Below are 25,999 nucleotides of genomic sequence, written 5' to 3' on the forward strand. Positions count from 1 at the left end.
CTGGTGGGAAAGACTCTTCCCCGTATTTTCCGTGATCCAGAGCAGCGGGCGGCACTTGGCTCTTCCATGCGGATGAGAGGCAGTCCCTGGAGAGAGAGGCTGGGCCTCTCCCCGCCCCAAAAGCCCTTCGGGATGGCATCAATCCGCACAGGCCACAGGCCCCTTTCGCAGCCCTCCTACAAGGGAGAAGAGCACCTACAAAATTAAGGGAGAAACGGCAAGGCTGCTGCTCGCTTGTTTTAAGTTCACATTAAATGCGAGGGGTGTGAGAATCCGTTTGCGCCTTCCTGACCCCGTTGTGCTTTCGCCAGTCCTCTGCTTCTCATGGGGCGATGGTGGGCTCAGCCCCTGGTGGCGGTGGCTGCCAGCAGATGGGACTGGCAGGTGGTGGGCCCCTGCTGGTGCGCACCCGGGGAGGGAGGCAGCCGTGTGGATCCCACCTTCCTCCTCGGGGGAGGTAAGGGAGCACCCGGTGACTGCGCACAAACTCTGTGGGGGCTGCAACTGCCTCCCCCGCTCCACCCCACCCCAGGAGAGTCAGCACTTTGGAGAGCGCAAGGCGAAGGCTCAGCCCGTTCCCTCAAAGTCTGGGGTTATTAAGGGGTGTGGTTGGGGGGGCTGCCTCTCCCTATGATTTTGCGCGCCCCCTCGCCTGCACCCGCCCAGCCTCGCACTCACTCCTCAGTGTCACCAGGGCTCCAAATGCGCCTAAGAGCAGAGCAGGAAGGCGGGACGGGCACAACCAAGCATGATGGTGGGGAGGCGGAGCCGGCGCAGAGGCAGCCACCAGGTTTGGTTGCGGTGGCAGATGGGTTTGAGTAGCGCTGGATGGAGCGGTGGTTGCCGGGCATGAGCCCTCCTCTCCTCCAGCACCAGCCAACCACCCCAGCGCAGCCCCGAGGGTGAAAATGGTGCCGGAGCAGCGCTGGGAGCATGCCGAAAGCCGCCCGGAGCCTCCTGCAGCACTGGGGTGCCAGTTTCAGGAAAGGCACCGACTTTGATTTAGCGCCCCCCTCTCGCCTGCGCCTCTGGCGGCCGCCCACTTCGCCACCCCCTCGCTACGGCCCTGCTCTGCACCAAACTTTGAGGCCTGTGGAAAGCTGGAGTCCGACAGATTTTTGGTGGAGTTTTGCTTTTTAGATGGTGCTCCCCACTATATGTGATTTCACATGTAAGCGCAGTACCTGGGAACGTAACCCCCGCAGAAGTGGGGAGACACCTATATCTATTTTGTCAATTTCATTTCATGTAAAAAACAACCTTCTTTTCCTTTTGTGTAATAATATTTTTTTGTGGGCATAAGGGTTAAGGGTAAAACACATATTCATAAATGGAAAGCAGGCTATAGCTCCAGCAAAAGCATCCAAAACTCTTTGACAGTATGTGTATCTCACCACGAGTGGTGACACACATACATGTTCAGGCACACAGAAACACTAACAGCTCTCAGCACCCTGAGAAAACTACACCTTCCAGGATTCTCTGGGACACGCCATGGGTGCTTTAAAGTGGCATGAAGCTGCTGCAAATGTATAGGTGCAGATGGGAGCGAAGATGACCCTGACGAAAACAAGCGGACACTGAACAGAGCAGGTGCCTCTGCTTCTCATCTCCTGGCAAGTGCTGGGCCCCCTGAAAGACGATGCTGCTCTAATAATAATAATAATAATAATAATAATAATAAATAATTTACATGCCGCCCATCTGACTAGCTTGCCCCAGCCACTCCAGGCAAACAAAAATGGTAAAAACACAACAAAACATCACACACTAGAAACTTCCCTGAAGGAGGGCTGCCTTCAAATGTCTTTTAAAAATCGCATAGCTGTTTATCTGTTTGACATCTGCTGGGAGAGCATTCCACAGGGCAGGTGCCACTACCAACAAGACCCTCTGCCTGGTTCCCTCTGTGCTTTGAGGAGGAGGTGTGCATCTCCTCTAACATTGCAGAGTGGCCAACTGGGAGAGATGGGGGTAGGGATAAGAGCAAGAACCATTCCACCAGGCAGATGCAAATCAACAGCTCCATTTTTCTTTCTATGACTGAATGCTTGGAATTTTTACTTCTCAGATGTGGGGTGGGGCACAGAGAAAGAGAGGGCCACCCACCCCACCTGCAGCCACGTTCTGTGCAACTGCAGCATTGCAACACCCTTCCGCCACCACTGCAGGATCAGGACCTCAAAAGAGAGGGACCAGAAATTGCACTGGCACCATTAATAACTTGCAAAGGTCTATCACAGTTCCCAGGAAGACGTGCAGTGAATGTGATCCACGCGATGGTCACCTCCAGACTGGATTATTGTAACTCGCTCTACGTGGGGTTTCCCTTGAGACTGACCCAGCAACTCCAGCGGGTGCAGAATGCTGTGGCGAGACTCCTTACGGGGTCCTCGCTGCGAGATCACATTCACCCGGTGCTATACCAGCTGCACTGGCTCCCGGTGGAGTACAGGATCAGGTTTAAGGTGCTGGTTTTAACCTTTAAAGCCCTATACGGCCTAGGACCCTCGAACCTACAGGACTGCCTCTCCTGGTATGTCCCACGGAGGACCTTACGGTCTTCAAACAAAGACATCTTGGAGGTCCCAGGCCACAGAGAGGTTAGGCTGGCCTCAACCAGAGCCAGGGCTTTTTCAGCAGTGGCTCCGATCTGGTGGAACACTCTTTCACAAGAGACTAGGGCCCTGCGGGACTTGACATCTTTCCGCAGGGCCTGCAAGATGGAGCTGTTCTGCCAGGCCTTTGGCCAGGGCACAGCCTGACCCCCTCCTTTGGCAATCCTCACAGAACTCTAGCCCAATGGTTGCCATTAATCTGATTTGAATTAATTTTATAATGAAATGATTTTAGAATGTTGTATTTATTTTACTGTTGTTAGCCGCTCTGAGCCCGGCTTTGGCTGGGGAGGGCGGGATATATTATTATTATTATTATTATTATTATTATTATGAGATTCCTTCATGCCAAGGAAGAATGCATGCCTTATCATTCTGTTAGCCAGGGGAAGCCTCCTTCTCTCAATTACTGCCCCCCCCCCAGCAACACACCATAGGCAGCACAGCCCCTTTCCTCCCCAGCTGCTGCTTTGGTCCCCGAGAAGCATCTTCCCTTCCCTATCGCTTGGGAAAGCTGCTCTGTGGCCAGCCTGGCTCTGTGGGGTTCTTGCAGAGCTGCTCCTGCTCCCTGGATGGCTCTTGTGGAGGCCATGCCACTCTGCGCCCCAAATTCACATGTTGCTTCATTTCAAAAGGAAGAGTTATTACAAAACTGGAAACTTCTCTCCACACAATCAGAGGAACAGAGTTGCATTGCAGAAGCCTTGGGACAAGGATTACAAAAAAACAAAAACAGAAACCCTTCCACCTCTGATTAGGGGTCTCATTTGCCAAAGCCGCTCCACAGCAGACCAGCTGAGATGGAAGGTGTTGCTTGGAGAACGTCTCCCAGCAGGTTGGCTCCTTTTGGGAAGCCTGCTCCAAGCAAATGTTTCTGGTGACCGAGAGGCAAAGGGCCTGCGGGTTGTTCCCCCTGGCCTTGCATTGCAGGAATAAAAAGCTTGACTAGGAAAGCCAGACCCATTTTCTCCTGCATGCTCTCCAGCGTGGGCATTCTCTCCTCTGCCCTCTCTGCCATCCGTGCCTATTTGCCTGGCACCCAGCCCCCTCACCACGGACACTGCGGTGCTGGCGGTTGCGGCCCTGGCTTGTGAGGGAGCGCTAACTCGCAAGAGGTTAACCACTGCCAATAAACAGGCAGGCAGGCTCATTAGTCCCTTGCAGACAAGCAGGCCAATGCCATAGTCTCAGGGCGGGTTGCAGGCTTTGGCACCAGCCATATTGCAGGGCCCACGTGGAGAGCATTTTTGCGAGGAGAGTTTGAAGTCAGTTCCCGGCCCCCACCCCAAACAGAGCAGCTTGTCCAGAGGCCCCCTGGAACTCCTAATATTCCTCCATGCCTGACACTATGGCAAGAGGGGAGCAAGAGACCCACAGCCATTGCTTCCCCAATGCTGGGTCTTTCCATTTATTTAGCTTGCAAAGGAGGAACCAGGAGGGAGGGGAGGGGTTTCCTTTTCGACTTTACAGGTAGCTCGTGTTTAGTTTGGAATTGCACCTCAGCTCTGCTCTGGAATCCAAGAACACCGGCGATTCCCTCGGCCACTCTGGACACTTTGACTGAAAGCTCCCAAGTTGACCATGTGGAACCAGATGTTATGGTTCATTTCAGGGGTGGGGAACCTCTGGCCCAATGGCTAAATTTGGCCCACTAGGCCTCCCCACCAGATGCCAAAGAGAAAAACAACTACCTGACTTTTAGAAGACATCTGAAGGCAGCCCTGTTTAGGGAAGCTTTTAATGTTTAATAGACTATTGTATTTTAATATTCTGTTGGAAGCCGCCCAGAGTGGCTGGGGAAACCCAGCCAGATGGGCGGGGTATTAATAATAATAATAATAATAATTATTATTATTATTATTATTATGCTACACATGAAGTCATACATGGCATCGTGGGCTGGAGGTGGGACTTTAAAGGAGCAGACTCCTGACTGCTCCTTTGCTGGAGCAAGGCATGCTTCCCACTGTCTATCAACCGGCACCCCTTGCTCAAAGGGGGGGGGCACTTCTCCCTCCCAGGGCTGCTCTTTGAAGCTGCCCCTATTTCCACCCATTTTTCCATTTCCACCTCCAACATCAGGGAAGAAAAGGAGACACATGGGAAGGCTTTGAAAGCCCTTTTTCTTCTATGTGTACAAAGGAGAAAGACATGGGGGGACAGGGGAAACAAAGGGGGGGAAGTGCCCAGTATCTACACCCCTGTCCAGAGGCTTGCAAACCCTCTTAAAGAACCTAGGAGCCTGGCAGCTGGATCAGGGTCAAGGAAGCTCATCTAGTCCAGCATCCTCTTTTCACCCTGGCCAACAAGATGCTCCAATAAAAGCCCCCCCCCCCACACCCCGGCAATGCCCAGCGAGTATCAGAGACCTGCAGCCTCCTGACAGTGGAGATAGAACACAGCCATTGTGACTAGAAGTCATTGCCCACCTTGCTATCATTTGCTTATTCATAACGCTTAGAGATTCTCCTTGATCATGCTCTCCACTTATTTATTGCCCAGAAGTGTTGCTGGCCCAAGAGCTCACAGGCTTCCTCACTCCCCACCCGATTGGCCGTATCGCTCACTTTCCAAGAAGCCCAACTTGAGTGAAAGTTGCAAATCTTGTTAGCCAAAATGAGCCAAAATCCCACCCCCCCAGTGGGGGGGGGGTCACTGCTAATGCAGAGAAACATCTCTCCACAGACAAGGTCAGGTATTTCTGACTCACAAAATCTGGGAAGAATTTCTTCAGCTAAGGATCCTCAAACCCGTCTCCTCGATGGAGAGGTTTTTGGCCAGCCTCCCAGTCCTTTCGCCAAAATCTCCAGGGAAAGGGAGGACTGATATGGAGCAACCTGGTGTTGACAACTCCAGAGAGGCAGCCTCTGCTCCTTTTCCCCACAACACAAAGGCCTGGTGGTAGGGGTGGGTGTCCCTTTGAAGCAGCCGGCATCAGGCACTTTTTGTGGTGGCCATGGAAACAGGCTCAGTGGGTTCCCAGCCTGGGAGCCAAGCAGCAGAAACAGCAGCCTGTGCACCACCATGGCTCAAAGCAACCTCCCCCCCCACCTCCGAAGGAAGGGGGCAGGATTAGCCTAGCAGAAACAAGCTGGCCTTCAGGAAGGAAAATCTTGTCCAGATGAGTCCAGGGCTTCTCGACTCTTCTCCCCTCTCTGCCCCCAGACTGACCATTCTATTCAGAAGATCATCGGATCAGTCAAGAACAGCCCTCAAGATGCCTTGATCAGTCAAGGGGCAACGCCCTCTGCAAAGGCTTCCACGGCATCCCTTCCAAACACCCCCACCTGCCACAGCACCAGCAGAGCCAAGTCCTTAGAAAGAAGGGCAGGGGGGGGGATGCGTGTCTTGCTGCGCCCACTTCAACAGAGGAGTCAGAGCATGGGGGGCGGAGAGGATGGGATCTTCTCTTCCCTATAGAAAAGCAGCAATAGCACCACTGCCTTTCTTGCACAATGCTTCAGGCTCAAGGTAGCACCCGAGCACAAACACAAAATCACAGAACCATAGAACTGTACAGCTGGAAGGGATCCAAGGGTCATCTAGTCTGACCCCCCTGAAGTGCAGGAATCTCAACTAAAGCATCCTTGACAAATGGCCCGGTGACAGCCCTTGAGATCTCTGAAGATGGCTAGCATATCTCCTCCCAGTCTCCTCTTTTCCAGGCTCAACATACCCATACTTCATTCTTCAACCGTTCCTCATAAGGCTTCATCTTGGTTGCCCTCCTCTGCCCCCATCCCAGAAATAAAAGCAAGGAGATGGATAGTGCCACTTCACAGTTGTCCTAACAGCTTCTTCTGACCTCACTAAGCCCTCTCTCACAACCAGCCACCGTCAGCCACCTGCCTTCATCACAGGAATGCCCTCTTGGCCTCCTCATGCCGCTGAACTACAACTCCCGACAGCCCCCATGCCCAATGGTCAGGGCTGATGGGAGCACCAGCAGCACCTGGAGGGCCCCCACAGGTTCCTCAGTCCTGCCCTAGGGGAATCCTATTCCTCACCCTGGAAAGGAGCAGGGCCCTTGCAGCTGGAAGCCAGGATGCTCCCTGCATGCTCTCTTGGTGTCCTATCCCCAACTAGGCCTGGTCAGCCTCACGAGGAACGGTACTTTGCCCAAAAGGAACATCAGTCTGAGGCAGCAAAGGTATCCACCCAGTACTCTTCACTGCTGTGGGGGGTAAGTCCTCCACTTTAGAAGTCAGACAGTAAGGCAGCTTCTTCCATCAGTGGACACCAGTCTGCCAAAATGAACTGTGTGTGTATGTATGAACAGTGCGGGGGGGGGTGAGGAATCACTGAACTAATGCAGGTATTCCCTGGGGGCCCTTGCTCCCTGGAGAGCTGCTGGGTGAGGGTGCCCACATTCTCCAGGGGAACAACAACCTGCTCAGAAGAACATCTGCCCCCACCTGGGTTAAGTGAAGATACCCAACAGGACCACAACTCAAGCCCTTCTGGCTCAGCTGCCCATTGCACAGTGCTAAGAAAAAACAGTATCAACTTCTCACACTTTTCCAGGTGGGTAGGAACCTCATAAGCATTCTTTTTTTTTAAAAAAAAAAAGGTATGCCTCAGCCCTGCCAATGGCCCTCTGGCAAGAGTCAAGACTGCCACTCCCTGCCCCCGCCCCCCATCCCGCCCCACTCTTTGCCTGGTGCTGCTCCCAAAGGCTGTCCTGGCCTCAGCCTCACTGACCACCACAGCTCTTGGTCTGCCAGCAGCCATTTGCAGCCCCAGCTGAGGCTGGGGGGGGGGGGACAGCGATGGCTCCCTTGCAGTGATGCCTGCGGTTGTCTTCCCAAAAGGGGCTACCTTGGAATGCATCCAGCTTGACCTTTGCCACAAAACACAGACTTAGAGTTGGAAATATGCCAGCTTCTAAGTTTGGCAAGAGCAACATCAGGAGATGGAAACGGAAAACTGAACAGCCTCTCTGGCAAGGAAGAGTTATTCATGGACTAGGGTCATTCTCCAGTGGAGGGAGACTCTCAGGTACCTCTGCCTGACCAAGGCAGAAGGAGCTCTACGCTGTCAATGGGAGGGGAGCGGAGGGCCCAGGAGGGACATTATTAAGAGCAGCAGTGGGCTGGGGCACTTAGTGCCTTGCAACAGACCTGGCTTTAGACAGACACCCAGCATCTGGTGGGAGTGAGGGTTCACTCTGAGTCTGAAGGAAAGGATGTTCTTGGGAAGGAAGGGAAACAGATTACAATGTGGCAGCCCTAAACCATCCAGCATAAAAGCCCTGAATCTGCACCTTCTGGGTGAACATTCATTGCCCATTTGGACTGTGCAGTGCACACCAAATCTCCTATTGTTTACTTGGCTTTGCAGCAACTGGTGCAGGATCAGGTCTCCGTGATGGAGATCCAGCAGCACACCAAGAGATCACGGCAGCCTGGAAGCACGTTTTGAAAAAGGGGCATCAAGGAGTAAACTTCCTGCCAGGATCGTGTGTGTGCTCTACCAAGCTCACATCTACCTGGGAGTCAACCAGCACAATGAAGAGGCCTGCCAAACAAGTCTCCTGGCAGCATGGTGTGGCATGGGGCAAGGGCATGGCCCTCTGCACCATCAGGGAGGGTCTTCTTACCTTGCCCAAGACTGTCAGGCAGGGCTTGGGTTCCACCTCCGGCTGCTCCAGCTTCACCACTCCAACCCAGCCATATTCGTACAAATCCTCTTCATCATTGCTATTGCAGAGTCCCAAGGGATGCATCTAGAAGAGGAGGAAGGGAAAGGACACCATGAAGCAGATGAACAGGTTCATCTCATTTGCTTTCCATTGTGAGGTCACCAACATCCGTGCCCCTGGCGCCCCGCCCATCAAGACATCCTCAGGTTCCCATAGAATGGTCCTAAAGATATTGCTGAGCACAACTCCAGGCAGGCCTCTCAACCTGCTCCTACCAATGCTGTGACCAAGAGAAAATCCAGAAGTCGTGTCTCCTGCTGGGACATATTTGCAAAGTCCCAATGCCCTTGAGACTGAAGGGAGATGAACAGCATTAATACTGAAAAATGCATAAGTCTTTGTGGGTGTCTGTACATGGGACTGTTCTAGGTCAAAGCAGTTGAAGCAAATTGCTACAAAATGAGATACTGCCAAAGCAGATATCCCTTCAGAGGCAAATGGCCAAGGCAAAAGGGGAGATGTCTCAAAGTGGTTTGCTAACAGCCACAGAAAGAGCAACATCTCACTCATTTCTCTGAGCCTGCTGAATCAAAGCTTGTGGCCATGGTTAGGTGCAGTGCAAGCAGAGTTTTCTTTCCTCATTAAATTTTTATTTCATGGAAGTAAAGAATATGTACACACACACACATATAAACATACAAAAGTAAAAGTATTACACAGACAAATAAAGATAAAGAAAGAGATAAAAGTAAGAGAAATATATAAAAACTTAATTTTCACTTTGGTCACATTTCTTAATCTTCATTTTCAAAACTTCCTTTAGCTTTCCCGAAAATCATTCGAAGTAACACTTTAAATTACACATTTCTTAGTATATATTGTCATTGTACCTTTTTATATACGTTTCTTAGTGTATATTAACCTTACATATTATTTAGTCTCCTATTCTCTTTAAACAATAACTCACAATCTTTCACAGTGCGTCTCTAAATCCCTTTAGCGTTATTTTCCCTTGACTAATAAGTTCCAAGTAATCTACATATTTTCCCCAATCCTCAGTGAACTTTTGGTCTCTTATGTTTCTTACTTTGCCTGTAAGTCTGTCCAATTCCATATAATCCAACAGCTTAAATCTCCATTCCTCCACCGTTGGTGTCTCCTGCTTTTTCCACATCTGGGCCAGCATTACTCTTGCTGCTGTAACTGCATAATATACTAATCTACGATCTTCTTTTCTTATCTCATAACCCAATATACCTAGTAGGAAAAATTCTGCTTTCTTTGGAAACGTATATTTTAAAATCTTCTTCAGTTCTATATAGATTTTTTCCCAGAACTGTTTAACTTTTCCACACTCCCACCACATGTGATAGAAGGAACCCTCACTAACCCTACATTTCCAGCACTTGTTATCCACCTTATACATTTTCGATAATTTCATAGGTGTTAAATACCATCTGTAAAACATCTTCATTATGTTTTCCTTTACCGTTACACACGCCGTGAAATTTAGTCCTTCCTTCCAGAGTTTTTCCCAATCTTCAAATGGTATATTATGTCCTACATCCTTTGCCCAGCGAATCATTACACACTTAACCTCCTCATCCCCTAAACTCCAATCCAACAGTATCCTATACATTTTCGAAACAATTTTTTCTTCTTTGTTTATAATCTCCGTCTGAAACTTAGATTCCTTCTCTGCATAGCCTCTTTCTTTAAGATCCTTCCTGAACATTTGGTTCACCTGGAGATGGTGTAACCAGTCATAGACATGTTCTTTAACCTGGTCGTATGGTCGTACAATCCATTTCCCATCTTCTTTAATTATTAACTGGTTATATGTTGCCCATTTACTTCTCATATTAATAGTCCTCGCACACATGACTTCTAGAGGTGAAAGCCAATGTGGGGTTTTTGGTTCCAACAGATTTTTATATTTATCCCATATTTCAACTAAAGGTCCTCTGAAAATATGATTCCCAAATCCCTTGTGTATCTTCCATTTATCCCGCCATAAGTAGGCGTGCCAGCCGAAGTTGTTATCGTAACCCTCCAAGTCTAATAATTCCCCGTTCTCTAGCCTTACCCAATCTTTGACCCAACATAGGCAAACCGCCTCATAATATAATTTCACATCCGGCAAGGCGAAGCCCCCCATTTCTTTTATGTCTGTTAATAGTTTAAACTGAATCCTAGGTTTCTTTCCCTGCCATATGTATCTCGACAACACTCGTTGCCACTCTTTAAAGATTCGGCTTCCTTTAATTATAGGGATAGTTTGAAATAAGAAAATCAACCTCGGCAGCACATTCATCTTAATTGTGTTAATCCTTCCCCAAAACGGCAGTGCAAGCAGAGTTTTCATTTAATTGGGTGCACTCTCATTCTTGTTTCATTCTTGGGATGGTCCCTAACCATCTCTCCTTTCCTACGGCTGCTTCTTTTTAAAGCAAAACCATATTGCTGTTTCTTCCCTTTAAGAAGAGACATCAAGCGCTTGCCTGACTTTGCTTGCCTCTTCCTCATGCTCTGAAGCAGCTTTCTTTGCGTTATCCAAAGGCAAGGTGTACAACTGCATTAAATGGTGCAGCAGACGGAGCCATCATTTTCCCCATCAGCATTCCCAAAGGATCTTCCTATACCCCTCACTGCCTGCTTGGAGTTCCTGGGTTGTGAAGGGGCATAGAAATGGCACATTCTTGTGTTTGCGGTCAGGTTCATTTCCTGCAAGAATCTGTTGCCTCCCCAAACACAGCTTTTACGTCATCTGCATTTCTTCACAGACATTACACGGAAAGTAGCCTTCAACATGCTCTCCTGGCAACCTTATTTCCTCATGTGGGCAGAATTTTATGTTTTATCAGAGGACACTTGAGCACCTTAGAATAATTTTCAAGGATCCATTTGGATTAAGTCCAGGGAAGTGACCTGCTGGTCTGTTCCACTGCCAGCTATTCTAGGGCATTCAATACATCTAGAAATTTTACCTGCTTGTTGTGACCGGAACACGCATGTACTGGGCCTGTTGTTGTTCAATGTTTTATAAATGACTTGGACAAAGGAACTGAGGAGATACTTATCAACTCATCATTGAGGAAGCCAATGCCCCTGAAGTCAGAATCGGGATTCAATGTGACCTTAACAGATTGGAGAACTGGGCCCAAACTGACAAAATGAATTTCAATAGGGACATATGTAAGGTGCTGCACTTAGGCAGGAAGAACCAGATGCACAAATATAAGATGGGGGACACCTGGCTTACTAGCAGTCCATGTGAAGAGGATCTAGGAGTCTTGGTGAACCACAAGTGGAACATAAGTCAACAGTGTGGAGCAGCAAAAAATGTTAATGCTATTCTAAGCATTAACAGAAGTATAGTGTCCCAATCAAGGGAATTTATAATCCCACTCTATTCTGCCTTGGTCAGACCACACCTGAAATCCTGTGTCCAGTTCTGTGCAGAATTGACCAGCTGGAACATGTGCAGAGCAAGGTAAACAAAATGATAAAGGGTCTGGAAACCAAGCCTTGTGAGGAACGGTTGAGGGAGTTGGGTATGTTTAGCATGGAAAAGAGGAGACTAAGGTGAGATGTGACAGCCATTTTCAGATATCTATAAACGGAACAAGCTACATAGTTTCCTCCTGCTCCAGACTCTAGGACCTTTGGTTTCAAGTTACAAGAAAGGAGATTCTAACTAAACATCAGGAAGAACTTTCTCACAGTAAGGGTTGCTTGACAGTGGAACAGACTCCCTCAAAAGGTGGTAGACTATCACTCGGAAACTTATCTATAGATGGTACCTAACATCACGTAAGCTGGTGCTGGTACACCCAGGAACCTCATCCAAATGCTGGAGAGGCTGCACCTACATAGGCACATACCTCCACTTGTGGTGGGAATGCCCCAAGGTTCAATCCTTTTGGATATGACTGCCGCAGGAAATCTCCAAAATAACAAAACAGGTAATAGAAGCAACTCCAGAACTAGCCCTATTAAACATATTCCAGGTCAACAACACACATGCACATGACAAGGAACTCATGTCACTTGCTCTCAGCAGCTAGAAATATTGTAACTAGACACGGGAATAACCTATTAGGAGTGAACACGGACCACTGGTACCAAAATATACATGAAACAGCCCAATTAGAAAAGTTAGCCGACAAACTTACAACTAGCACAGGAACAAGCAAAGGAGTTCCCCTTCATCACATGCACAGCACCAACAAGACAACAAACTATCCCCCACAACAGCACACAAGTCAATGTGGTTAACCAGAAACCACAACCTACCGCCCCTCCCCCTGATAAGCCACACTGCAATCAACTGAACGCAACTAACCAAGCTCTGGACCCCTCTCTCTCTCACAATGCAAATAAAAACAAATAACTATATATGGTAAATAAAGGGCATACCCACGATATGGTGACACAAAAACCCTGCACAAACACTATGCAACTGAATGAAAAAAATCATTATTCCTCCCCAACCCTCTCCCTCCTCCCTTTTCTCCCCCCCCCCATGTCTAGTACAATAGTGTCTCATGCTGAATATAAACAAACTGTGAAAAAGAATATGAATCAAAAGTCTGCCATGTACTATCTAGTTGAGATTCCTGCATTGCAGGGGGTTGGACTAGATGACCCTGAGGGCCTGTTCCAACTTCACAGTTCTATGATTCTATGGGACCTGCCTAGGAGGGGATAACTGGAGTCATCCACTACCATGTAGCACTTCTGTCTTTGGGTGCCTCCTTGTTTTTAGGATCCAAAACCCATCCTCTCCTGAGCATTTGGGTCAGGGGCATGATAGCACATTGCCAGTAGTAAATTACTCTTGGGGATTAGTGGGGGTGTCTGACCCTTTGGGAATTTCTAGCTTGTTGGACTCAATGCCTTTGCTGATGTAGAGAGTGAGGCATTCGCGTAGGTACACTTACAGTACAATGTCTCTCGTCAACTGTATTTGGAACAGACATCTTTAACCTTCTGTGCTTCAGCCTCCTCCAGCCCCCCACCACACACATGGATGTTCCTGCTTCAGCTTCCCCCAAGCCATCAATTTATAGGCTGCTCTGTTGCCATCTCAGTAGCTAAACTAGGAGAGAGTTCCTCTTCCCTCTTCAGTCCATCTCCAAGAAGCAGAGCAGAGCCAAATTGGGGGTGAAGGATCAGCCAGCCGTTTAAACCACCAAGCTTTTGCCTTTAAATAAAATCACTGAAATAAATGAGTGGGGGTGGGCAGAGATCTTCCCAGATGTCTGAAACAGCCTGGCTCAAAGGGGGCTGCTGCTGCCTTTATCCAAGGTCACAGTATCTGCACACACTCCCAAGGGTTTAAAATAACTTCTAAAAGGACCGCACAACTTAAGTGGGGCTACTGTTACAGAGCAGGCCCAACGTGACTGGGAGGAAGAGTGCAGAACAGTCCCCCCACCCCAAGAAAAAGCGGCTTAGTGATTCAGAGGGGAGAAACTTCCTCTCTTTTGTCCTTCTAGCAAATAAAGCTCCCAATCTTAAAAAGGCAGAATAACCAACTTCACCATTTAAATCCCAAACCAAGTCCTCTCTAAATCACAGGCTCCTTAGGGGAAGTGACCCCACTTGCACAGGGAAGCCAGGACACAAAAGGAAACCTTCTGGAAGGCATCCAACAAGGTTTTACTCAGAGTGGCCTCATTCATTACTCATTCATAGACCTACTCTGAGTAGAAGTGCGTTGGCTGCCACCTTCCTACGGAGACTCCACCCTGGGGCTCAGGCTTCCTATGAAGGGAGGGCTAGCAAGGCAGGGGTTGGCTCATGGCACTCCGGGAGGCAAGGCTGGGGGCAGTGGAGGCAGGTTCTTCCTGTGCTCTGCTTCTGGGACTCTGATCCTCAAACTCCCTATTTGTAAACTCTGTGACTTCAGAGTCTTCATGCAAGACACAATCTGAGATATTGGGGAGGGGAGAGAAAGCAGACACTGGAAGAGTGAGGAAGATCATGAAACTGCTTCTGGAAGGGAGAGAAACAGCCTCTGTTCTGCTCCTTCCATCTCCAATGTGAGAAAAAGACTGTTGTTCTTCAGCAGCAACAGAAAGGCCAGAACTCATAAATCTGTTGGTCACTGTGAGAACAGGACACTGGACTACGTGGGCCTTTGGCCTGATCCAAAAGGGCTTTCAGAACTTGGCATACCTAAGATACAAGACTATCCTTCTAGCACAGTCAACAGTTCTATCAATTGCTTTATCCTTCATGGATCTGTTGCATACTTTTGAAAAATCACTGCTGGCTCAGGTTGAAAGTGTCACACCCCAGAATGCCACAGGGAAGCCCAAAGCAATGTGGTCCCTGAACTAGCATGACTAGCAGCCGTGGAGAGCCTTATTCTCCTCCATGAATTGCTTCAATCCTCTTCTAGAGCTACCCAAGGGGTGGGGGAGCAAATCCCATAGTTTAAGCATGTGCTGTGATAAGTAGCATGTACATTCGTCTGCCCCGAACGTCCCAACATTTGGTTTCACCGGATGGCCTCAATGGGCTTTACCCACATGACAGAGACAGAACAACTTCTCTCTTTTCACTTTTCTCCATACCATCCATAATTCCATAAGCCTCTCATCAGTTCTCCCACTTCCTCAATTCCTTCCCCTCACCCCCAATTAATTAGTCTCAAACTGTGTAGTCTTTCCTTACAGGCGAGTCTGCTCCAACCTCCCCATCACCTTGGTTGTCCCTTACTGCACCTTTTCCAGCTTTACAAGTTGTGGCAGTTGTAAGAGCATACAGGTGTGGCCACAATATCAATTTGTATAAAGGCACTATGATGTTGGCATTTTAATTTCTGATCCTTTCTTAATGATTCCTAACATGGAAGTCACCCTTTTCATGGCTGCCGCACACTAGGACCAATTCTTTCACAGAGCTTTCTGCCACAGCCCCACTATCGCTTCCCTGATTAGTTCACCGTGAGTTTAGTTCCCACCTGTGTGAAGTTAGAATTTTTTGCCCCAACATGCATCAGTCTCACTTCAATAGACCAAAATACATTTTCCACTGTAATGATCATTCAACAAGTTTGGACTCTTTTGGAGCTCATTCCCAATCACTTTGAGCATCTGCCAGCCTGAATAATTTGTTGTCATCTGAAAACCTGGCCGCCTCACTGCCCACCTCTGCCTTGAGAACATTTCTGAACAAGCTAAAGAAAAGCCTCTCTCCCAATGTAATATCCTTGGGAAGACCTCATTTCTTATACGCTTCAACCATGAGACCGCCCAGTTAGTCCTACTCTCTTCTTCCTCAGTCTATGTATGTTCAGAGGCAAGATGTTGAGTTAAGCAGACACACTGTGACCTGACCTAGCTGGGCTCATCTTATGTCAGGTCCAGACACAGAACTCTTACACCAGTCTTTTCTTCTTGTTGATTTGGACCAATCCTCTTTGTGCTGTGGGCTTAGGGGGCTTTATGCCTAGAGGCTACAAATTCTTCATAAGAATTTTACTGCACAATACTGATTAATTGCCCTGATGAGATTACAAACAAGTGAGATAATCCTGGCAATATGCACTCAAGGCCAGGATATGCTTCTGCGAATGACCCCAATTTGTTTTAGAAGCATAGTCTTGGCTCAGCAACACTCCACTGTGGGCATGAAGACCTCATAGGATGAGGAAAAGTCAGGCTGACTTTTGAATATACTATTGATGTAAACTGCCCAAGTTATGAAGCCTCCTCCTTTCTCTAATTTACAAAGCAAAGTTGGGAGTCTGCCCTGCAGTCCCATCCACAGGCTCCCATTTGCCCAGGAAAAGGCTCAGGCCGTGATTCCCCTCCTTCCTGTCTCTCTGCCAGTGTGACATGTAACTCAGGAAAAAACACCCCTTAATTCTAGCCATCAAATGCGAGTGAGAAGATTTCATAGATCCATTAACCTTTATACAATTTCTGGTCATGACTGAACAGTAACCTTGGTAGAGTACCATATTCATCTTATCTTAGTATGTGATCTATAAATGCTAAAACCTCAAATTCCCAAGTTTTCCATGCCTGAGGCAGTGGGGATTACTCACAGATAGGTCCAGGCCACGCTCTCACCCAGCTTGAACAGAACCCAGAATAAGTCAGCCTGGAAGTCTGCCAGGGAGTGATCTTCCAAAGGCCAAAGAAACACCATGGGATTATGGGTTCTTCCACTCCCTCCCAACTTATAATGCATCCATTAGACAGGATAACCATAAGCATTTGGTCTCCTGCAAGTAGAATAAGTCCCCCCCCACCCCACCCACAACACATCAAAAGACCTGGCCACAGCACTGTTGTGTCTTCTTCCAATGCTGGCCAAAGGCTTATGGCACATGGCCCCCAAGGAGAGAAAAGAAAAGACAGTGAGGTGAACAATATTATGTCCAGACTATTCTGGCAGAAGAGATTTGCCAGTAACTCCAAGAGCCAAAAGTTCTTGGCACTATCTGAAAGGAAAATAGCCTGAAATACACAGATGCTGTAGTTAAAGCTTCAGGAGGGATGCAAGGCTTCTCCCACCACCTCCTCCCAATCACACACACCTGCAGCATGGGAACCATGTACCTGGGGTGCAATCCCATGCCACTTGGCAGCGTGAAAGTGAGAGTGTGAATGCCAATGGGCATCGTCACCACACTTGGGTCTATACAAAAAAATCAACATCCTCCCTCTGTTTGGAGTGGCTTCCACACCACTGAGTGCAGGTCCGGCTTGGCCCCTTCTGATGGCCAACAAGGAAAGTACACTGCCACCAACAAGTTAAGATGCAGACAACATGGGGACACAAGTGTGGTAAGCTCACAAGTGGCCTGGGACAGCCATCTCCAATTTACACACATGGCAGAAAGCATTGCCACCTTCTCCACTCTCACCCCAGTCTTCTCCAGAAGGATTAATGGGCCTTACAAAAACTGCTCCAAGGTGAAAGACCCCCAACCACCACATAGACAAGGTGACAGCTTGAAAAGACACCCCACTCCTTTGCGAACACAGAGCGGCTTCTCTCTCACCCTGGAAACTTTCTAGGTGCCAAAGCAATTGGCCCTGTGCTAAGCCACCAAAATATTGCTGACACTGCAAGACTGCTTTAAGGAAAACTGAAAAAGTCTGAACACCCTAAAGCATTTAAGGACAGTGGCCCTCCTGGCCTGCATGCTTCTGCTACTTGAGGCTGCAGAGGTGGTGATGGAAGGGGCATGATCCCAGTACCACTGGGCTCCCCCAGCTTCATTCACAAATACTCCCAGGGTGCCTTTGCCTGGTCCTCCTTGTGTCAGACATGGCCAGCAAATCCACCTGCAGAGCCCCACGTCTTCACCTCTCCTCTGCAACCTATTGCTCACTAGAAACTTACTTACTAGAAACTGGGATAGAAAAGCTAGGAGCCCAGTGTATCCTGGGATCTGGGTTGTGGGCGCCAAAATGGAATGTTATCTAGTCACCACTGGGGGGGTGGGGAGGTATCAGCAACACTTTATTATTTTGAGAAGCATGAACTAATACACAACTCACATACTTGACACGTTGTTAATATCACATTTTTAGCAGAAATTGTTAATGCATGTTTAATTTGGTGTTTACAATAAAAAGATTGGTACCGTACTTCAGTTTTCAAAACACTCTACTCTTTATTGTTAAACTCCTTAACATATTGTCTATCCTTAACATATACTTTTGAGACTTCAAAGCACATACATTTCAGTAATCCTTGAATGTCAGCCAGGTGCAAAAAATGGCACCCAGACTTTTTGAGATTCTCGCAAATGGAGAATCTTTAGGCGCAAAATGAGCCTGGAGCCCTGCTAATTTTGAACCCTGCATCTTATGTGAGGATCAAACCTTCTCACTGCTCATAGGGGCTCCACACCAAAACCCCTTTTCTGTAGCAGCGCTCCAATCTGTCAAGGAGTCTGGCTAGCATCAATATTTTCTCAGTGCCAGGCAAAGACTTTCCACTTCTCCCACTCATCTGACTGTCAATATCTAGTCTGCTCTGGTGGATTTCTAGTTGATTTATCTGCTTTTGGGGGTAGTTGGGGTTTTGCCTTGCTGTTCTTACAATCAGGAAATGATGGTGTTCACTGTTCTAATCTTTTGTGTGCTTCATATTGAATGGATTATTTGTTAGTAGTAAGCAACTGACAAACAAATAAAGGATAAAATAATAATTAGTCAGCAGTATGGGGTCATGTTATATAGCACTAGCTATAGCACCGCAGAGATCTAAGTTCAAGCCCTCATTCAGCTATGAAGTTCACTGGATGACTTCAGGCTAGTCACTTTTTCTCAGTCCAGCCTACCTCACAGGGCTGTCATGAGGATAAAATAGGGACAGGAAGAATACTGTAAGGAAAAGCAGGCCTTAAAATGTATCAAATAAAATGGGGGGACAGACTGCCTCAGGCCAGGCCAGGCCATTGACCCATCTGTCCCAGGACTGCCTCCACTGACCGGCACAAGCAGCTCTCCAGGATAAGGTACCGGGGATGGGAAGAAAAGTCTCCCTCCATGCCCTGGAGAGGCCTGGGGTTAAAGTGGGATCCTTCTGCACACAAAGCCTGGGCTCTGCCATTCAGCTGACATAAAAATAAAGACAGTGCATTAAGAAAAACTAAAGTCATCCATTGAAATGCTTCGAGGATTCTGGTTTTGGTAGGTTTTAACGTAAACACTTGTTGGGAGTGACTCTGGAGTTCAGAGGTTCCATAACCACAGATGGGCCTGTTGTCAAATTACCATATTTTTCACTCCATAAGACACGCCTGACCATAAGACGCACCTAGTTTTTAGAGGAGAAAAGTCATGTCAGACTAACCTGATCTTGTTTTTTGACAGAATTACAAGCCTGGTAGATGAAGAGAACGCAGTGGATGTAGCCTACCTTGATTTCAGCAAGGCATTTGACGAGGTGCCCCATGATATTCTTGTAAAGAAGCTGGTAAAATGCGGTCTTGACTATGCTACCACTCAGTGGATTTGCAACTGGCTGACTGACCGAACCCAAAGGGTGCTCATCAATGGTTCCTCTTCATCCTGGAGAAGAGTGACTAGTGGGGTGCCACAGGGTTCTGTCTTGGGCCCGGTCTTATTCAACATCTTTATCAACGACTTGGATGATGGACTCAAGGGCATCCTGATCAAATTTGCAGATGACACCAAACTGGGAGGGGTGGCTAACACCCCAGAGGACAGGATCACACTTCAAAACGACCTTGACAGATTAGAGAACTGGGCCAAAACAAACAAGATGAATTTTAACAGGGAGAAATGTAAAGTATTGCACTTGGGCAAAAAAAATATGAGAGGCACAAATACAAGATGGGGGACACCTGGCTTGAGAGCAGTACATGTGAAAAGGATCTAGGAGTCTTGGTTGACCACAAACTTGACATGAGCCAACAGTGTGAAGCGGCAGCTAAAAAAGCCAATGCAATTCTGGGCTGCATCAATAGGAGTATAGCATCTAGATCAAAGGAAGTAATAGTGCCACTGTATTCTGCTCTAGTCAGACCTCACCTGGAGTACTGTGTCCAGTTCTGGGCACCACAGTTCAAGAAGGACACTGACAAACTGGAATGTGTCCAGAGGAGGGCAACCAAAATGGTCAAAGGCCTGGAAACGATGCCTTATGAGGAACGGCTAAGGGAGCTGGGCATGTTTAGCCTGGAGAAGAGGAGGTTAAGGGGTGATATAACAGCCATGTTCAAATATATAAAAGGATGTCACAGCGGACAGCGATGATCAAATTACTTTAATAGCGGCCGAATTTTTAAGAGCTGTCCATGAAGAAAGAATGGGCCATGATAAGGAGATGGGCCATGATAAGGAGACTTAGTGGTTGTTAATGGTAGGTGATGATGTTGCGTTGTATTATTATTTTATATTGTATTATGTTATTTATGTGTGGTGTGTTATGCCTAATAAAGGATTTTGAATTTGAATTTGAATATATAAAAGGATGTCACATAGAGGAGGGAGAAAGGTTGTTTTCTGCTGCTCCAGAGAAGCGGACACGGAGCAATGGATCCAAACTACAAGAAAGAAGATTCCACCTAAACATTAGGAAGAACTTCCTGACAGTAAGAGCTGTTTGACAGTGGAATTTGCTGCCAAGGAGTGTGGTGGAGTCTCCTTCTTTGGAGGTCTTTAAGAAGAGGCTTGACAGCCATATGTCAGGAGTGCTCTGATGGTGTTTCCTGCTTGGCAGGGGGTTGGACTCTATGGCCCTTGTGGTCTCTTCCAACTCTATGATTCTAAGAAAAAAAATATTCTGAATCAAATGTTGTACTAAACTACTTAATAAACTACTGGTATATCAGAATAATATTTCAACCATGTAAAGTGAACAGCTGTTAACAGTGGCATTAAGAACCATCATCACTGTCATTAACAAATGAAGAGAGACTTTAAGGTTTGAGTACTCTTCTAGTCTTCTGTGAACCCCAAGAACTTATCAGTGCTGTTGTTGTTTAGTCGTGTCCGACTCTTCGTGACCCCATGGACCAGAGACCACTGTCCTCCACTGCCTCCCGCAGTTTGGTCAAACTCATGCTGGTAACCTCGAAAACACTATCCAACCATCTCGTCCTCTGCCGTCCCCTTCTCCTTGTGCCCTCCATCTTTCCCAGCATCAGGGTCTTCTCCAGGGAGTCTTCTCTTCTCATGAGGTGGCCAAAGTACTGGAGCCTCAGCTTCACAATCTGTCCTTCCAGTGAGCACTCAGGGTTGATTTCCTTCAGTATGGAGAGGTTTGATCTTCTTGCAGTCCATGGGACTCTCAAGAGTCTCCTCCAGCACCATAATTCAAAAGCATCAATTCTTCGGCGATCAGCCTTCTTTATGGTCCAGCTCTCACTTCCATACATCACTACTGGGAAAACCATAGCTTTAACTATACGAACCTTTGTTGGCAAGGTGATGTCTCTACTTCTCAAGATGCTGTCTAGGCCTGTCATTGCCCTTCTCCCAAGAAGCAGGCGTCTTTTAATTTCGTGGCTGCTGTCACCATCTGCACCATCTATCAGTGCTAGAGTCAGAATTTATGAAGCTCAGTTGTTCACAATCACTGACATCACTTTCTTCACTATCTTCATATAAGATACCATCTTCGTTTCCATCCAAAGCATTGCTAATGCCACATTTTTTTATCGTTCTGTACAACGATTTCCTCCTTCACTGAGTGCCATGATGTTTTCACCCATTCACAAACTTGAGTGATAGTGGGCCTCTTCATTCGTCCAGTAGGGGTCAGTTCATGATTACCAGCAGCCATCCACTTGTTCCACTCTTCTCACATAAAGACCTTAAATGGCTTGTAGTGGAAACATCGAGAGGTTGCAACTGGCTGGTAAGACCTCCAGGAATTGTAGCTAGATGAGTCTTCATTTCTTTAAAGCACTTTTTTGTAGTTTTGCTAAAATGTGCTCTAAACTGGTCAAGTACTAATAAGGCAGGTTTTTTCAAAAGCCCTCCAGGACGTTTGGACCACACTTTTTCAGCCCATACTCTCATTCCATTTCTGTCCATTCATCCTTTCTCATGAACATGTACAGCAATTCCTCTTGGAATCACTTCTTTTGGAAATGTTTTCCTTTTGAAAATTAACATGAGTGGCAATTCGGGGCCCTCTGCACAGCAAGACAACACAACCGTGTAATGGGTTTTCTCATGTCCGAAGGTTTTCACGGCAATAGTTTTGGCACCTTTCAGATCAACAGTCCTATTAGATGGCACATCAAAGGTTAGCGGGACTTCATCCATATTCCCAATCTGGCCAATTTCAAACCTATTTCTCTTCCTAGCATCAATTACAAATTTATGAAAAGACAAAATCTTATATTCATATTCTTTTGGCATTTTTTGTGCAATTCTAGTTATATAGCAAGGCCATATCGCTTCATAAATCTGTAGCATCACGATGGTAATCCTGTAAAATCGTGAATGCCTTTCTCTACAGCAATGTGTTTGGCTTCATATATTATCATTTTTTTAGAGACTGAGAAGCCATTATTCCGGTGATTTGTGATCCATTCTTTCATGGCCACGTCCAACTGTGGCCACTTTGCAGCATTTCCACGAAAAGTCTGCTTACTTTTATCTGCTTTTTGCAGCTGATCCTCCTGTTTCCTCCACTCTCTTTCCATTTTTTCAGTTGGAGGTGGCCCAAAATGTCTCTCCGCTGCTCTGTTTCCATGCTCCTTAGTATATTTTACTACCTCTAGTTTAAAAGGAATCTTATATGCTAATCTTTTCTGCTTTATCATCCTTGTACGTAGAATGCCTCCGACCATGCGAGCGTCGTCCTAAGGGGGTGGTGCAAGCGCGCGAGCCAATCGCAATGGGGCAGTTGAGTGCAGCAGGAGAAGGATTACACGGCCCCCACTGTGCTTGCTTTACACCTTTGTAAGCGGCTCCTTTCCCACTTTGCTGCTTTAAAGCGAGCTGCAGAGGAGGAATGGACGGGAGCCATGGCTCCCGTCCATCCCTCCTCCACGCAGCATTCACTTCATCACACAGACATTTCCCTTTACTTTTTAGGAGGAAAAAAGTGTGTCTTATGGAGCAAAAATTACAGTATATCTTGGCCTGCCACACACTTTGGATCTGGTTTTCTGTAGTAGAATGGGGGAGGGGAGGATCTATGGGTGGGCAAGCAGTGGTGACTCCATTACTCCTGCACAGAACATTATCTGACGCAGGTGGATCTTGTGGCAGGGGTAGAGCATCAACTGTGATGGCTTGGCCCAGAGACCAATGGATCCAGATGGCTTGCCAAGGTCCTTCAGGGTGTGGCTTTAGCTGGCAAGCCAGCTAGGGCCCTGGTCTTCTCCTGAAATAGGGAGATGACCGAGGCTACCAATATGATCACTCTGGAACATCCTTGAGCAGCATCCTGCTGTTCTGAGGAGCTGGAGGGAACCAAACAGTCGGGCCCACAAGTCATACTCATACTTTGGCTCCTGGGATAGCTCAGTTGGTAGAGCATAAGTCTCTTGATCTCAGGGCTGGGGGTTTAAGCCCCACATTGGGTAAAAGATTCCTGCATTGCAGGGGGTTAGACTAGATGATCCCTTTCAACTCTACAATTCTATGGTTTCTATGATTTCTCCTCTCCCTTACTCTCTCTCTTAAGAAAGTCAGACTCTGAGCAAGACTCAACAGTCATAGCAGCCGCTGTGGAGTTCATGTTCAAGCTACGGCTTCCTTGCCAATGGTTCTGGGAGGCATCCCAAAGAGTGCACTGGAGCAGAGCCATGCCCACTGAGTGACACTTCAGAAAGACACAGCACCCAAGGGAAGAGCCTCCAGGGCCTGGATTAGGCACCAAGCAGGCTCAGAGAAAGTTTCCCTTTCTGAGCATCCCATGCAAGTTCCCAGGTAGGCTCAGTCCAAAGCCATGTCCCTCAACAGCACCCCTCCCCCACTTTGCCTAATACAGCTGGACGTACATCCAGAGCAGGATATCTGATCAGATCAGTGGTCTCCCAGCTGTAGCATCTTTCCCACACACCCAAAGCCATGTGCCTGCTGTTTCCCAAAGCACCCATCTACATTATGCCAGGGACCCTAAATTCTGGCTTGTGGAGAGTTGCCTGGAAACTCATCCATGCTTGCAGTCAAGAGAACCCAGTGCACGGCCATGCTGTCTCTTCACCATCTCAGGCTCGCCAATCCCACACCACCAAGTCAGAGAAGCTCTCTCAGACTCCTAAGGAGGAAGCTTCCTTTTTCTGAAAATATCCCAGGATTCAAGGAGCACAAAATCAGAAAGGGTGCTTGGCTCTAAAGCGGGGGGGGGGGGCAGGGAAGGGGCCTCCACTCAGCCAGTAGGGCTAATGAACCTGCCTCATCGTTTTAACAGCCATCTTAGCTACGTTTCATATTATGTCATATGTAACAAAGGAATTCCTTCTCTTTACCCTGAACTTTCATTGGGTGACCACAATGTTCAGAAAGAGGGGACTTGTCTCTACTATGGCCTCCTTTTCTGTGTACCAAAAACTGGTCCCCACAGTCTCTGCCTCATCACAGAAATCAAAATGGATGTTCTCAAGGAGGATTGGACATTCCTGCAGAAGGGGCTGTGGCCTCATTCAGCTCTTCTCCCCCATCATTACACCTTGGAAATCCAGTCTGTGGGTATAGATGGCTGGGGGGTGGCATTGGCAGTCCCGTCAGGAGGTGTGGGGAGCCTCCGGCCTTCCAGAAATGATTGCTGGGAACCACATTCCCAAGGTTTCCCCCCTTTTCTTAGGATTCTGCTCTTGCATTTCCAGACTGCCAGTTGCAAGATGGTAGACAAGAGGAAATCTGAAAGACTAGAGTCTGTGGCAGGACTCTCTCTCAGCCGCTGAGCTCCAGGGAGTCCTGCTCAAGCAGAGGGAGCCTCAGTCGGTGTCTCCACTCCAGACTTTTCTTTTTAAAGAACAGTCAATCTTACAAAAATGTCTCCTTAAAAATAACCTGGTGAAAAAACAAAGTTGAATGAAACAGAAAGCTGCCTGACATGCATACTCTGAAAATGGAATGCACAACCTTCTGTCAAACACAGAAAGTAAAAAATCTACTTTTCTGTGTAAAGGAGCAAACCAGAGGCAAGAGGATGGGCCTTCGAAGCAGGACAAAGGCTGCAGGCAGCATTTATTATTGAGCAAGGAATACTAACAGAGTCATTTGCTTTCCATCAACATAGAGAAGTCCTCTCCAGCTTGCATTATTACTAATTTAATTTATTGCCTTTTACTCTAAGGCTCCAGGGAGGTAACGATAATTTAAAATACAACATTAACTGCCAGTCCCCACCTACACCCCGCAGTTTACCACCCTGTGCCCAAGGGCAGCACACCAAACAAAAGCTATTTTTTCTTAGCACAAAAGTGAAAAATGTGTTCAGAAGATGTTCCTGCTCACCAAAAAGACTCTGCCATTCCAAAAGGTTGGCAGACAGGCATCTTACACACTTCCTATAGCCATATATGTATTAGAAACCTGGGAACTTTTGTTTAAACCTGTTATTCAAATTGGTATTTTTCTTTTTTCTTTTCTTTATTGAAAAATAAGTACAAAATTAAAAGTGTGCAAGGTAAAATAAAACACAAATAGAAATAAAAAATAATAACACCCACGTTATAAAAAACTATAAACTCTTCATGATTGTTATTGTAGTTAAGCTAAACTTACCCTAATACAGTGGTACCTCGCAAGACGAAATTAATTCGTTCTGCGAGTTTTTTCGTCTTGTGAATTTTTCGTCTTGCGAAGCACGGATTCCCATAGTAATGCATTGAAAATCAAACTTGCAAGACATTTTCATCTTGCGAAGCAAGCCCATAGGGAAATTCGTCTTGCGAAGCAACTCAAAAAACGAAAAACCCTTTCGTCTTGCGAGTTTTTCATCTTACGAGGCATTTGTCTTGCGAGGTACCACTGTACAGTGTTTATAAAAATGAATTCCAAATATAATTACATTTGTCAATGGTGAATCTACATTTGTATGCGACTGGTTCATGTATTGCAAGCTTCTACATATCTTCTATCCATTCATTGAAGGGTGCAACATTTTTATTTTTACAGTTCAATACCTGTCTTTTTGAGTGCAGAGAGTCTATTCATACTGACCCTTTGTTAGGTTTCATGTACTGGTATACAAAATGAAAATTTAATATTTTACTGTATAGTTACATTAGGCGTCTCTATTACCTTGTCCCCCGAAATTATCCATATAG

At 47.1% G+C, this 25,999-nt stretch overlaps 1 protein-coding gene and 1 long non-coding RNA gene across 3 annotated transcripts in view; both read right to left on the reverse strand.

The window, feature by feature from the left end:
- Positions 1–25,999, reverse strand: part of LOC310834395 — a 128,178-nt gene that overhangs the window by 19,760 nt on the left and 82,419 nt on the right. The window lies entirely within an intron of this gene.
- Positions 1–25,999, reverse strand: part of ZNRF3 (zinc and ring finger 3) — a 74,709-nt gene that overhangs the window by 19,760 nt on the left and 28,950 nt on the right. For both annotated transcript variants that reach the window (XM_083717851.1, XM_083717850.1), the window contains exon 2: positions 8,218–8,343. In XM_083717851.1, coding sequence (XP_083573977.1) covers positions 8,218–8,343 — 126 coding nt within the window. The remainder of the gene's footprint in view (positions 1–8,217; positions 8,344–25,999) is intronic.

This window comes from Podarcis gaigeae (genome assembly GCF_964106915.1).
Source record: "Podarcis gaigeae genome assembly, chromosome: 16".
Taxonomy (NCBI): Eukaryota; Metazoa; Chordata; class Lepidosauria; order Squamata; family Lacertidae; genus Podarcis; species Podarcis gaigeae.